Source organism: Trachemys scripta, chromosome 9 (assembly GCF_013100865.1).
Source record: "Trachemys scripta elegans isolate TJP31775 chromosome 9, CAS_Tse_1.0, whole genome shotgun sequence".
NCBI lineage: Eukaryota > Metazoa > Chordata > Testudines > Emydidae > Trachemys > Trachemys scripta.
Window position 1 is genome coordinate 89,397,779 of NC_048306.1, and position 16,008 is coordinate 89,413,786.

At 39.9% G+C, this 16,008-nt stretch overlaps 1 protein-coding gene across 2 annotated transcripts in view; it reads left to right on the forward strand.

The window, feature by feature from the left end:
- The window catches only part of FNDC3B (fibronectin type III domain containing 3B), a 378,401-nt gene that overhangs the window by 256,515 nt on the left and 105,878 nt on the right, over positions 1-16,008 (forward strand). For both annotated transcript variants that reach the window (XM_034782468.1, XM_034782469.1), the window contains exons 7-9: positions 157-215; positions 7,768-7,925; positions 9,975-10,034. In XM_034782468.1, the coding sequence (XP_034638359.1) occupies positions 157-215; positions 7,768-7,925; positions 9,975-10,034 (277 nt within the window). The remainder of the gene's footprint in view (positions 1-156; positions 216-7,767; positions 7,926-9,974; positions 10,035-16,008) is intronic.

A 16,008-nucleotide genomic window follows, 5' to 3' on the forward strand; every position in this document is an offset into this window, starting at 1 on the left:
AGCAAACTGCACCACAAGAAATTGTTTCTGATGAACCAGTCCTACTGTTCTCTGTCTCTTTCCTAGTAAAAACCTCACAATGGAGGAATATAGAGTTTGGTGACATTATTGCCATCTAATGGTGGTAATTTACTTTTTTCCCCGTCTGTTTTACAGAATATGACTCAGAAACCAAAAGAGTTCAAGACATTCTTTCTGGAATAGAGAAACCACAGGTATGTGTTCCAGATTTACAAAAAAAGATGACTTCACACATATGCCAAGTGTATTTTTTTTGTCCATGGTATAATGCTGGTGAAATACGGGGTAGCATCTGAATTATTATATGCTAGAATGTTGTATAAATGTGTTTTCATCCAAGAACATTTTTATGGATCACAGTTTTGCAGTCCAAAGTACACACTGAGGCAAAACTCCCAGTCCATACAGTGGGCATAATTTCTAGGTGTCTTGTAGCATATACTGGAGCTTAATTAATGGCTGTTTGTAGAGCACTTTGAAATCCTTGGATGAATTTATTAATTTTACTAATTTAATTAATGTGTTGTATAAGGTAATGCACATATAAGGACATAAATAATAAAAATACTTATTTATTTGATATCAATTCTCCTATCCCCTCGTCCCAAAAAACTTTAATTTGAAATAATAAATTAGGAATTAAAAACCAAAACTCTGACCAGAAAAAATCAAATTGTATTATTTAATAACATTGAAAAGTGTGGAAAATATGTTTCTGTTGCAATTTAGATCCTAGTCCTGCAGACAGATGTGCCAGTGCAGACATTATGTGAACAAAAATAGTCTGGATTCCATACACTTTAAAGTCTGCACCAATGCATCTGTTTGCAGGATCGGGGCCTTACGCAATAAAGGAATAAATGAGGACTCTAAATCCCTGCTGACTTGAAGTTGCAATGGTATATGCAGCCTTCCCCCGCCTCCCCCCAAAATTTAATTTTTTCCCTACAAACATCTGTGTCGTGAAAAATGTGATTGACCTCATAGTTTTTGGCTAACTCCTCTGTACTGTACTATTGCAATTAACATGCCCTTGGTGTCTATTCATAAGCAGTGGATAGTTCTGCCCAGGAAAACTAGTTCACTGTTGTGACTGCCGTGGAATTGCTATGGAATATACTCTAAGAATATTGAGACGTAATAATTTATAAACACTATCTGTGACCTGGTTAGTGAGGTGCTGTTATTTGTATGTTGGGTTGTAAGACTTTCCAGTATGAATATATTGTTCTAGCTTAATAGGGGGCTGTGGGAAAAACAAGCAGGGAAGCAACCCAGTGGATCCTGGTAAGAATCTCCAAACAAATGGTTGGGGGGCAGTGACAAGACAATGGGGGAAACTATTAGCTTTGAGGATCCTATATCCTGTCGCCAATGAAGATGCAAGCTTTGTATTGCCAGGCAGCAAGCCCAGAGATCAAAAGAACACTAAACAGTTAAAAAGCTCTTCTCAGGAGAGGAAGGTATGTGTGTGTCACTTGTCAGCAGCTATTCAGGGAACAAAGCTAACACAGAGAGAGACTCCCCAGAGGGACTCTAAAGGAGTGGGGCTTTCTCAGATCCAGGGAAGGGTGGGCAATATTCAAAATGTCATCAATGACTGTTTTAATGTCTGCTTAGAGAGACAAGGTGGGTGAGATAATATCTTTTATTGGACCAACTTCTATTGGTAATAGAGACAAGCTATTGAGCTACACAGAGCTCTTCTTCAGACCTGGGAAAGGAATATTCCAGAGCTAGATACAGGAGACTGATACCATTAAACAGGAGAAATATCTAACCTTGGAAGATCCTGAAAATTCTGATGTTAAATCTTTGAGTATTTTTTATAGAGAGAAGCTATTTTAGAAGTTTTTATTGTTACCTATGAATCCTGTATAATTGGACTCATGACAGCTACGGCTATGTCTACACTACGTACCTTTTAGCGACACAGCTGTGCCACCACAGCCATGCCACTAAAAGGCACGCAGCGTAGCAAGCTCACGCGCTGACACAGCACTGTTCACACTGGCGCTTTTCGTTGGTAAAACTTTTGTCATTCAGCTGAATGACAAAAGTTTTGCTGACGAAAATCCAGTGTAGACAAAAGCTAAGAAACTTAGCTTTACAAGCAGAGGGATAAAACAATAGTACCATTAACATTTTAAACTCTCTAGAACATTCCTAAAATAGCTTTTAGAGTTGGTTGTGTGTGTGTGTGTGTGATATATGTGGCACGTGCTGATTACGTGATGGTGTGGTGTAACCCTTGTATTGGTACATGTTTGGGATGACCCGCTTACTTCCCTATAACTTTAACACTCATAAGTAACAAGGCTATCCCAACCTCATGCTAATAATAAATTTATATTGTTTCCCTTTTTTCACCTGAATGGCTAATCAAAGTTTGGGGCCCTGTGGGCGTTCCAGATAGGAGTAGAAATTTCTGATAGTCAAGTATTTGTTTGGTGCAGTTTTGTTTATTTTCAAAGAGTGAATAAAATCCTGTGGCAGATGTGGTCTCCTCATCTCAAAAAAGATATACTGGCACTAGAAAAGGTTCAGAGAAGGGCAACTAAAACGATTAGGGGTTTGGAATGGGTCCCATATGAGGAGAGATTAAAGAGGCTAGGACTTTTCAGCTTGGAAAAGAGGAGACTAAGTGGGGATATGATAGAGGTATATAAAATCATGAATGATGTGGAGAAAGTAGATAAGGAAAAGTTATTTACTTATTCCCCTAATACAAGAACTAGGGGTCACCAAATGAAATTAATAGGCAGCAGGTTTAAAACAAATACAAGGAAGTTCTTCTTCACACAGCGCACAGTCAACTTGTGGAACTCCTTACCTGAGGAGGTTGTGAAGGCTAGGACTATAACAGCGTTTAAAAGAGAACTGGATAAATTCATGGTGGTTAAGTCCATTAATGGCTATTAGCCAGGATGGGTAAGGAATGGTGTCCCTAGCCTCTGTTTGTCAGAGGGTGGAGATGGATGGCAGGAGAGAGATCACTTGATCATTACCTGTTAGGTTCACTCCCTCTGGGGCACCTGGCATTGGCCACTGTTGGTAGACAGGATACTGGACTAGATGGATCTTTGGTCTGACCCAGTACGGCCATTCTTATGTTCTTATGACTTTGAATCTATTGAGAATCAAGAGCAGAAAACAGCTTCTTTTGCTCACAATACCAAAGCACATTCTTATCCTGCACCCAGGCCCAAAAACCTTTTCTCAGGTTTCTTCCATATTTTCAGCTGCCCCTTCAGGCTGTCTCTTTGTCTCTCTCTGTCTGTTCTTGTCTGTCCTGAGTTTGTGTGATCTTTTTTCCTACACACACCTATCCGAAACAATACTCAGACAAAAGCTCCTGAGTGGTGCAGACTACTTTTATCTTAAGTGGTACATATGTTTATAGTTATATTAATTGAAGGGTGAGTTCACACCTATCAATCTTTATGGTGTTTTAACTCAACCCATAACAAGTCTTCACTCAGCTCATAACAATAACATAGGCTACCATCATTTGTTGTGTGTATGTACATGTATATAACATATACACTCTACGTGTATATAATGTGTACATGTAGTTTTAGTGAGAAAAATGGTATGTAATACCATTGCTTCAATAGTAGTAAAATATTTGTAGCCCAAGCATAACATTTATAAAAGAGAAAAATAAAATTGTTTAATAAAAGAAATACCGTGTATGTAAAACAAATGAAGTAATGAGGCATCAGTGAATCAATTGGAAGTGGACTGAAATTCAAGCAATGAGTACATTGTACAATATCTAATGTTGCCACCTATTTCGGGAAATTTCACGTAGATCATACCAAATTTTCTCTTTTATAAGGCAGCTCTTTAAAGGATTAGATTTTCCCCAGGATTGTTTGTTTAACCTGAAATCCTAGTGAGTTTCTAGTTCCTAATGTCACAGACAAGGTACTCAGAGAATGAGTACCTTGTCTGTGACATTAGGAACTAGAAAGGTACTCATTCTCTGAAGCAGCCATCTTCCTAAGAGAGGAGAAACCCGAGGCCAAGCTTCAAAAATGGCTGAGTGCCGCTGTTGTGTTCAACTACAATGAAACAGATCTAAGTGGCTACAGAGATGCTTAAAAGGTTATAGCATCCTTTCAGCAAATGCTGACAACTGCAGTGTGGGGGATGGCGGGGGAAGGAGGTAAAGAAGCAATACAGGTATGCTGGGTCTGAGTTCAAATGAAGATTGGCTTTGTAATAAAGAGCCTGTTCCTGCTGTCCTTTCAAGTCATTGGGATTTTTGCCTGATTAAGGACTGCAGTGTCAGACCATGATTTGAAAACTTGACCTCGTAAAAGCCATGAGCTCATTTGACCCACAAGTCTTTCAAATATTGCCCTCTGGAGAGCAAAGGAATTCTTCATTCAGTGTAGTTCGCACACTTACAATAACCCCCCCCTCCCCTCTTTCCCTCCCCCTCCCCCCACTCACAAAAAGCCTGTGAACAGTAGCCCAAAATCTCAAAGTAAACTTGTATGGAAACGTTGGCCCTTGCTCATGACCGGAATGACTGGAAGAACTGATATTTATCAGTCTCGTAACTTTAATAAAGTAATGCAAGGGTTGGGATTATTTATTTACTCCACCACCTTTTCGGTAGCTTATAAAGCAGACGTTTACCATGTAAGCTGAGACGCTTGCGGGAACTAATTAGCTGTGCTTTTTACTAGGCACAGAAAACTCCCATGACAAAGAATGTGTAGCTACTTCTCAACCTTAAAAAAATCTGTAAAAATCAAATACAATAGCTTGTAGGACAAAATGGCTCATGTTACCCAACTGGAAAAAGTACTTCTGACAGCATGGGCCTTATCTGCATAAAGACAGTACACAAAAGGGAATCATCTCCCCAAATGATAAAGAAATCTTCCAGTTTTTAATATTTGAGTAGGGTAGAATTAAGACAGCATTAAAAATGAACAAATCCTATGCAGAAGCATTTCCTGTTTAGAATTAATACCACACTTAAATATTTTATACCAGTACTGCAAGTTCAGTGTTTAATAGAATAAAAGCATTCTATTTCCTGAGGATAGTACTATTGTGGTTTGCCATGCTAAAAATGTGGACTCCGAATTTTAGTTTGTCATTTCATCTAACAATTAATGCCATTTATGTATAAATAACCTTTAGTGTGTGCCATGCAGGCTTTGCAAGGGTGTCAGAAAACCTGTTTGGCACTTTCAGGGTTCACTTAGGAATTATTTTAATTGTTGGTTACCTGTTTGCTTTAAAACTCAGTTTGTGATATCAGCAATTGCTGTGTGTTCACCATCACCACCATCACAAGTCAGTAGAAGAACTGAAACCTGGATATTCAGCACCAAGAGCTTAAACCTGTAGAACTTCAGCTAATGGAACAACTCCCTTAGCTGGTAGCCGTAGTAAGCTTTTATCCTTATGTGAACCAGCCTGTGCAGAGCCACGTTGACTTCAGAGTATTAAATGTGTACCAGTATTTTCTTGTGGGTAGCCTGTAAGATTTACTATTTCTCTCACATTAAGAGAAACTTGACTTTCTTCAAATTACTGAAGTTCATTAAAGGACAAGGCTTTTTACCAAATAGAGAGTATATATACGTGTGTCCTAGCTAGTAGTCATAAAAAATTTTTTCAATAGAACATTGGCTGGATATTATGTATCAAGTTCCAAATCCCTGTCTGAATGTATGAAAAACAATTATGCAAGCATATGTCCATAATAACAGAAGAAAACTCACAGTAGGTCATCTGGTAGTAATGTATGTCCAAAAAAAATTACCGTTTGGATCTTTTTATTGCTAAATTCTCTTTGGCCTGTAAAATACTTAATTGATATCAAATGTAGTTTTTTAACTGTAAATATATTTAGTTTTGGCTATGATTTCATTCTTTTAGGATACCTAAGAGTTTTCAATTGCTTTGTCTGCCTTGAGACTTTGAGCTTTTCTTATAGATGTCTGGCTAATCCAGTGCAATTTTTAACCAGTTGAGTTGTTTGAATCAAACAGTTATTGTATTACCTCTAGGACAACAGTAGGAGAACAAGAAATAAGAAAATTGGTGTAAGACTAATCTGCAAATGGTTCTTGAGAAAATGTTTTGATACTACTTAACATTTCATATTCTACAACTTCAACTTATGTTGCAGAGATATTTTATTTTGGGCATGGTTAACTAAGTTTACTGACATTAAACTAAAATGTTGTTGGTAACTTTGAGAGCAGTGTTTATTTTAAGATGAAACATTTTATGGTTTCACCCCCTTCTCAGTATGTTAAAAAATCTCAGATTTAGGACTTGGTTTAGATGGCATCTGCTTAATATATCAAGATCAGGAACAATAGCTTGGGTGCTTTTCAGCTAGAGGCAATGTATTTTTCAGATGAGATGTTAAATGATCTTCATTATGGACATTAGAGATTTCCAGAGCTCTTTCTTGCAGGAAAGTACGTCTTTAAACTTGGATATTCCAACCACATTCCCAATGAAACTACATTTTAGAAAGCTATGTTGGACCTCAAAGAGTAAATTCCAAGTACAGTTGCACAGCACATTAGTTTTGCAAGTACTGTTATCATTAATGGGAGAGGAGTGCCAGATTTATGTGGAAAAGTATAGAAAATTTATAACTGAGTCTCTAAATCATTCAGCTTCTTACACGTTCTGAAATAACAGAGATTTTTGCTCTATATGTTTTTTGGAGGAATCTGCTAGAATGATAAAACTTGTAAAAGTTGACATGTAGCAGAAATTAATGAGAAACATAAAACCTAGTGTGCTGGAATGTAACTTCAGCTCCTCCTCACGTAGGCTATTTTTTTTTCACTGTTACATTTGGCATTGCAATTTTAAGAGATTAGTCATTTTCATTATCTAAACTCAAGTGATTATGTGGCAGAGTGCTCAGGGCTACAAAATGATTTCTCAGTGTTTTCTTCAAAAGAGTTACTTAGAAGTACAGTACTTTCTTTCCAGGATAGCCACTGTAAACATTGATTTTTAGAAGCATTAACGTTTTTTCCTCTCTCAGCATGGTATCAGAAGTCTGTTCAAATGGAAGCTACTGTACTGTACAGGCCTATGATGAACATGATGCTTCTGGCATTATGCCAGCGGATTGTCCTGTTAAGGAATGTAGCAGAGCAAAAAAAGGCTGTACTAGTTTTAGGCTCTGTCTGCTCTAAGATTATTTGGACATATGGACTCATAGACTTTAAGGTCAGAGAGGACCATCATAATTCCTAACAAGTGCACCTCATACTGCATTTAGTCCAGTATGCTGTCTCCAATGGTGGCCAGCAGTTTATGCTTCAGAAGAAGGTTCAAGGAATCCCTAAATGGACAATTATGGATGGAATAACCAGCCTGCAGCAGGGGAAATTTCTTCTTAGCAATTGTCAGTTAGAGATTGGCTTATGACCCGAAGCGGTCCTAAATTGTTTTGTTTTTCCTGTCTATGTATAGCACTGTGGATATTTTTGGATCAGTGTTGCATCCTGAGACGTGATTATCATTGAACTGTCCATAGCGAAGCCTAGGTCTTTGTTTCCTGTCTCTCAGCCAGTTTCTAGTTCATTACAGTTCTTCATCTCTCACCAATGACTACTTAGTTTCCTTAATAACTCTTAGGGGAGGTATTTATAAGCAATTACTTGGTAAAGAGTAAATATATTTCATATACTTATATGAGAACACAGTACTTGGAATTCACACCGACTAACATTTCTTTTATAGGTTTCAAATATTCAAGCAAGAACAGTTTTACTTACATGGTGTCCTCCAACTGGCCTTTTAAGTGTGGATAGACACAATAATGGCTTGCCTTACACTTGTACTTACGAGGTTGCCTTATCAGACAAAGGGAGGGATGGAAAGTACAAGATAATTTACAGGTAATTATGTACTTTTTTCATGTGTTGTTCTATGTTTATATTTTAGTTTAAAATGAGCTATCCTGGTTCCTTGTATCCTACCAATTTCGCAAAAAAGTATTTTGTCCCATTTTTTGTAATTCTAGCTCCACCTGAAAAAGCTTCCTGCAAATTGATTGAGACCATGTGTGTGGGAGGGACCACCCCCCAGCAGAGCTGGCACATGTTGTCACTTTCTGCCTTGTCCCTCTCCAAAGAATAGAACTACCATTTCCTGTCCCTCAAGTTATCAAAACTTTCTCACATGTACTTTCCTGATGTGACAGACACCTGCCAGAGCTAAAACCACCAGCTGCTACAGCGTGAGTTTAACAGCCATGTCTCTGTAGCTGGGGATTGTAACAGCTCATACTCTCTGCAGATCAGCACACAGGGGGACCTGTAATACACACTCATCAGTGGATTACATAGGCTCCCCAACAAAATCATCCTCTGTACACTTTACTATCACGAGACCCAACTGTGACATAAGTTATAATTCTATTGAGACTTTTCCGTTTCTAAATTCTATGATCCTGTGAGTTCATTTTATGATCAAGTATGTGTAGTGTAATTCCATATATTCTTCACCCAGTGACCACCAATATGGAAAAAGTGCTGAGATGCCAGATTGGCTATTATGAATTTCACTAAAGGGAATCCAGGTAGCTTAATAATTACCTTTTGTGGCCAAGTTCATCTCCGTTCTCAGGATGTCCTGTAACTTAACACACAGTTATAATGTGGATAGATTATATATATCCACTCCATTATAAGCAGCTAGGGTAACTGTTGTAATCAAGAGAAAATCTTGCGAAGTATCGACCATCTTATCTGCCCAAGAGGTCAGGCTGCACTAACTCGTGTGCCAGTGTGTCATAGGGAACCATCCTGAATTTTCAGGGAATTGGACTGCCTTGCCCATCTCTAACCTCTGTCAATGCAGAAAGCACATGCTCATACCTGAAAGGACACTTCCTTGTTTTCAAAACACTTTCTAGTCTTGTATCACATCTCCATGAGATCTCACTTGACTCTGTAATAAATGTATTTACTGTATTGAGATTATATTTTTTCTTTGTTTTAATAAAAGTGGGACAAAACCAAGTACTGATGTTACAGGGATGCTCCACAGTTACTGGTGTACTTAGAGTTAACCTTTAACCCTAATAATCCAAGAGGCTGCTTAGAGTCCCATAATAGACAAAACCTCCACAGATTCAGCAATTTGTGAGTCATTCTAACTTTCCATCTCCAGCAGATGGCCTGGAAGAGAGGACAATACATGGCCAGATTCTTCTCCTATAGCTGTTACAATTTGAGGCCCCATAAACTGGAAGGATTTATGGATAGCCTGGGTGTTAGTTTAAAAAAAATCCCATAGTTAACTAACCATTCAATATCTAAAGTTCAATTCTGTACCACTGGTTTTACCATTGACTTGAATGGGCACAGGCTGTGGTTGTTAGTAATGGAGATTATGTACTTCCCTGCTGAGCCCAAATATAGCATATAATATTGGACAAGACCTCAAAATGAGGGCCCCAAGTGAAGCATTAATGCAAGATGCTGAAGTTCAAGCCATGTTAGAATCTTTTGATATTATATTCACCAACCCAGTTTGATGATTCAGCATTTCTGAAGCAGGTACTTCACAATAATAAAATCATCATGGAACTGGGGTGTGATTGAGGCACATTTTCAGCATAACTCAGGGAGAGTTGAAAGGCCTAGTAAGTTAAATTGACATAGGTGTGTATGGATAAAGACAGTGTATAAATAAATCCATATGATAGGGTTACTTTATAAATGGAAAATATAACTACTTCTCTTTCCTTTAATATGGAAACTTGTAAAGACTTCCAGTCTGTTGACAAGTTGGTCCTACATTATTTACTTTTATTTTCCTACCCTGGAAATTATTTATTTTTTCAATGCATCATTTGTAAGAGCCCCTAGATGTCAGAAATACAATAGCTGTACTAACTGAGGTACTGTTTTTCATGCTATATGGATGATTTCTTTCTGCAGTGGAGAAGAATTAGAATATAACCTGAAAGACCTTAGGCCAGCAACAGATTATCATGTCAGGTGAGTTGTTATAAATCTGAAAATCTCTTAAATATAATCTGTTCAATTATATCTAAAAAAGAAAATGGAGCCTTTTGACTTCTGCATGATATAGCTCAAGAATTTCACAGTACTTTCTCAACAGCCCTTAAGTATTCAGCAGTAGCTTTCCATCTCTCAAGTAGTAAATTATGAGAGAGATTTTCAAACAATGCATTGTCTATCATAGTGTTGTCATCACTAAAGTGAAAGAAAGATGTATAGCTGTATCAACTGGCTAGAGAGTATATAACCGGCCTTAAAGTGTCTATGTATGAAAGTATATCTCAGGCTTGCCAAAGTGACTGAATAAAGCGACTGACATCTGTCCAACGTGTTATCATGTTTGTTTGTTAGAAAAATACAACCAAAGTGTTCGAATTTTTTTGTATAAGTAGTACTGGCTGCCCAGTGGGTTACATCCATTACCTATCCTACCCTTTATTAATTTTGACTTTTACTGGTCTCTAAAAAAAATTGATTTGACCATTTTTCCAGCATCTGGATATTTTAGGTCAGCTCTGTGATTATGAGCTGCCTAGATTTTGACTTTACACTGAGAATCATATGAAAAGTACATTCTAATATTGCAGATATTGTCTATGCAAAACTTGTCTGTGAAAAAGAGCAGTTTGTGCTAAAGGTCTGTGAGAGTATGGGGAAATTATGAGCACAAAAATATTGGTGCACAAAATTGCACTGAAATTGCATTTAAGAATTTAAGCTGAGACCCCATGACAAATGCAAACTCTGTTGAAGCTGTCTATTCATATTGCCAGATTAGTTTTTTTTGCAGAACTAGAATCGTCTGTAATGGAAGATCCTATATGCAGAATGATCGAAGGATATACTCTTCATACATGACAGTTATCAGTATTCAAACTATAAGGATAATATCAGCATTAGTCTGTATATTTTATAAAGCTGACTTGATTCTTTAAAAGCTTTACTGCATGTTTATATGCCTCTTTAAAACTGACAAATTAACACCCAACAGAAGGCATTCATTTCTAGATGGTGTTTCTCCTTAGATTATAGAGCTACATGTTGGTTGCACAGTTATTTTTCATTGTTAACACGTGTTTCAGTTTCACACACTGATATTTTGACACCAAGTTTTATTATCCGTGTTTTTATGGCTTTCTTTAAGACTTTACTAATGAACCCAGGCCTCAAATTCACATCCTGTTCATTTATGTTCAATATCCTGAACAAAATTTCCTTTCACTCCTTCTGTCTATTGTTTCCTTCTGTTTTCTAGACAAAGGCAGAGTCTGGCACCCTTTTTCCTATCAATGCTGCTACTCTGTGTAATGGCTTAACCTAATAAACAGAAGATTGCTTCTGAATTTAAAATATCAAACATATGTCAATCTGCTGGTGTTAGAACTTTTTAAAAACAAATACATGACTGCTGAGTTCCAGGAATATCTTATAAATTATTTTTCAAATGGAAGAGCAAGAGGGTAAATAAATCCTTCCAGATCTATGGAACAAGCATGCTTTTGGGTCCCAAACAAGTGTCCCAGCCATAGTAACTAGCAGAGAATTGTGATAGTTCTCAGGGTACCCAGGACTGTAAGTCAGTTTGTTACCGTGTCTCTAGCGAGTGGGAGTCTTTGCCCATGGTGACTGGGTGTCAGCCCTGCCTTCGCCTTGCAAGTTAACAAGAGGTGCACCCCAGTTCTCAAGTCCCTTTGAAGTGTTCCCCTGTGATATCCATTCCCGACACTGGCTACTCACAGAAATCTCAGATCCTTGCTCTCAAAGGAGCAGAGTACTCCAGCTTACCAGTTTTACTTTAAATCTTCGCCCCTGTAATACACAGAGCACTTGTAATGAAACCAAAGGAGATTTATTCAAGATAGAATGGAGTGTTAACTAGAAACGAGAGAGAGGTGGAAACAAATGGTTACAATAAAAAACAAAATCATAAAATGCGAACCTGTGTCTACACTTTATTAATAGTTACTTTTCCTATCTAATAAAGTAACTTAGGATCCAGTTTTTCATGAGAACATCCCTGCTCCCCAAGATGTCTCCTCAGTGAAAGGATGCAGAGGGTCTCTCTTCCCCCTCTCATATAGCAGTTTCTTGTCTTTATTCACAGACAGGGCAAACCTGTGTTTATTGTAAAGTCCCCTTTTTTTAATCTCCACGTGATTTCGATTATTTGCAGTTGTCTTTGATGTTTTGCCATGCTTGAAAGGGCTATCACCAAGACATAATGGCCCCCGGTGACTAACTTTTACTCCAGGTCCATAAAGCATACTTTCAATATAATTACATCATTCCTTAAATATTTCCCATACTTACATCTCTCAATGATTATGAATCTTGACAAGTTACACACTTTTCTGTAGATACCTGACATACTGCTCTTTATTGATAAATATCCTGGAAGGCATGTGTTTAGTCTAGTGAGTTTGTCAGATCTGAGGTGAGAGGACCCTTTGCAAAGGAGCCCGTGTCGCAGTAATAGCAAGAAGAAAGTTATAGCACACTGCAAAGCTTCCTGCTGCAGGCTGTTAAGTATAATTTCTAAAGCAAGCTTCACCTAGTGTAGTAGTAATAAGAATAATAGAGTAGTATTGACATACCGTGCCATTTTTCACAGCATTAGGAGTGTTTACACCAGTGTCCGGGCCAATTTTCAGGTAGTTTCAGTGCAGGTAATTTATGTTCTGCCTAACTAAATTTCCCCTGCGTTTCTCCTGCAAGTTTGTCAAATCACAAATCAGAGGTGAACAGTTTGCAGTGACTGTGTTTGAGGAAGAATACAGGACTATGAGATATGAAAGGCAGGCCCCAAAGTGGCAGCACAGAAAGTAGTAGGAGAAGGAAACTAGCATTACAAAACCAATTAATGTGTTTTCTTCTATATGGTGTTTTTTTTTTTTTTTTTGAGGTTGGGATTGTGTATTAAAGCATTGCAAGCAGTAAATATCAGCTGGTCAGGAATATTTTTTTAAGCTGGAAAATGCTGATTTGTTAAAACCAAATTTTTGTGTGGAAACTCTTTCAAATCCAATATGAGGGGTGGGGGCAGAGTTGGAGGTGTGGAGAGGGAGGTGGATTGACACCAGAATAGCCAATAGCCCAGTGGTGAGGGTACTCACCGGAGATGTGGGAGATTCTGCTCTGAATCAGGTACTTGAACCTGGGTCTCCCACATCCCAGGTGAATGCCCTAACTCTTTCCACCCCACCCCGGGGATATTGGCTATTCTGATGTGGGGTCTCACTCTTTTTTCATCAGAAATTTGGAATTGTCTCCATTTCATTCTGATGAAAACAAATGTAAAAACCTTAAAAAATTTTACAAAACAGATTTCTTGTTTTTGGGCCAGCCCTAGTAAATGTGTAAAGTCCATAAATAAACATGCATGACCAGCACTTAATATGGAGATCATCCTAGGTCTCAGTGACCTTGACCGGATTTCTAAGGCTTTACGTTTTCCCACACAGTTCTTGAAAAAATTTTCTGATGTATTAGGCACAAAAAAACTGCAGGCTTACATAGCTTCACTATGAACCTACATCTTACTTTTCTTCAAGAAATATATTTTATTGCAGCCATTTCAAATACAACCCCTCTCATTTTTTGATGAGATTCCATGTGTACATCATATAGTACTTATGAGTGATAGGGAAGTCTGGACTTTTTAAGGCACTTACGTCTTTTTTAAGGTGTGTTCTACCTTACAACTCCAAAAACACAGGTCACTTGGAATTTAGAGTCACTTCCCTAACACTAATGTAAAGGTTCAGATAGGTTTTCCTCATGACTTTCTCTGATCTTGCAAATCTAACATTAGACACTATGGAGGCAGTAGCCTTTCAGGCATGAAATCACCAAGGAGTAAAGTCTGGTCTACACTGGGAACTTACATCAGCATAGCTACATCTGTCAGGACCGTGAAAAATCCACGTACCTGAGAGATGTAGCTATGCCTACCTAATCTCTGGTATAGACAGCTCTAGGTCGACGGAAGAATTCTTCCGTTGACCTCACTTCCGCCTCTCAGGGAGGTGGATTATCTACGCCTATAAGAGAAGCCCTCTTGTCGGCATGAGTAGGTAGGGTACCGCGGGCCCCTCCCCTGCTGTTCCCCACCCCCGCAGTCTCAGCATGCCACGCCACCGGCGCAATGCTCTGGGCAGCCAAGCAGCACAGTTGCAGAGCTGGGGCCTGACCCAGTGCTTTGGGTGGTGCGGCTGTAATGCCTCTAGCCACCGGTGCTCTGTGCTGCACAGTAAGGGAGCAGGGAGCAGGGGGGCTTGGATGGACAGCAGGGGTGTTCGGGGAGTGGTCAGGGGGCGAGTGTGTGGATAGGGGTCGGGGTGGTCAGAGGGCGGGGAACAGGGGGGTTGGATGGGGCATGGGTCCCTGGGGGAGGCAGTCAGTAGTGAGGTGGGGATGGATGGGGTGGCAGGGGGCAGTCAGGGTTGGGAGATCCGGGGGTGGTCAGGGGACAGGGAGCAGGGCGTGGTGGATGGGGCAGGAGTACCAGGGGGGCCAACAGGGAACGTGTGGGGGGGAATGACAGGGTAGGAGTCCCGGGGGTGGTCAGGGGATAGGGAGCAGGGGGTGGTGGATGGGGCAGGAGTACCACGGGAGCCAACAGGGAACGGGGGAGGGGTGACAGGGTAGGAGTCCTGGGGATGGTCAGGGGACAGGGAGCAGGAGGTGGTGGATGGGGCAGAAGTCCTAGGGGGGTCGACAGGGGACAGGAGGGTTGGATGGAGCAGGAGTCCCGGGGGAACCGTCAAGGAGCGAGAAGCGGGGGGTCGGATAGGAGGCGGGGACCAGGCCATGTCTGGCTGTTTGGGGAGACACAGCCTCCCCTAACCAGCCCTCCATACAATTTTGGAAACCCTCAGGCTAAAAAGTTTGCCCGCCCCCGTCTACACTGAAGTGCTACAGTGCTGTAGCTGTGCCGTTATAGCAGTTTGAGTGAGTGAAGACGTGCCCTGAGTGTCAATATGCAAAGAACAACTTCTAACTGGGAGAAACCACAATGCAGCTCTTGCTGTCTTGGCTAAAAAGAGGCTCCCTTTGTACTCACCTAGTTCGAATTGCTGCCTATAGCTGATGTTGATGTTAGTTTGACTCTTGGTTGCAGGGATGCACAGGAGACAAACACGCAATGAATCAAGCCACCTGGTGGGGATTCAATTACATTTGTTCTGACTCCTAGCTGCTCATTGGAAGATACCAGAGGCAATTCTACAAAGCATTTCTCATGAGTGCAAGTAGCTCTTGTTTGTTGCCCCCCAGAGGTTGAATTACTCTTATCTACCCAAAACAAATTTGGTAATTGCCCATGTATAAACTCCACATTCAAATACACAGTGGCTAAAGCCAACCCAGAAGTCACTGTCTGGACTCAGTTTGAACGGTTTCTGAGCAGAAAGCTGTGCAACTGACTGATTTGCTCTGCTGTACAGAAGTTCTACATGGGAAAATAAAACTCTTAAATTTAAATAAAAATTTTGTCAAGTCTTCAACCTGTTGAGTGCGGGGGCAGGTATGCAAACCTGTAGCATTTGGTTCCACAAAATAGCCCTTCATTTCAGTCCACAAGGGATTGTCTAAGAACCAGCCCCTTCAGGTCGGCTGGGAGGTTTTTGTTTTCAATAACTGCATGCTTCCAAAGGACTATACCTCCTTATGTATCGATCCAGCAACCTCTAGTGACTGTCTTCAGCTGAGGCCTGGTGACAGGCTCCGGGGACTTTGGGAAGTGTAAGCTAGCAGTGCCCCATCTTCTTTTTTTGGAGTTGTAAGTTTTAAGTTTGGATCCTAGTTTTATTGAGGTATGCCCCAATCCCATCTGTTTGTGGGCACGCACATATACACGCCGTCTACAGAAACTAGGAAGCCCCTCAAGATCAGCACTAGTAAACCTGTGAGGAAAGTAATGCACAACTAAATCTAGCAAAATAGCTAGGGA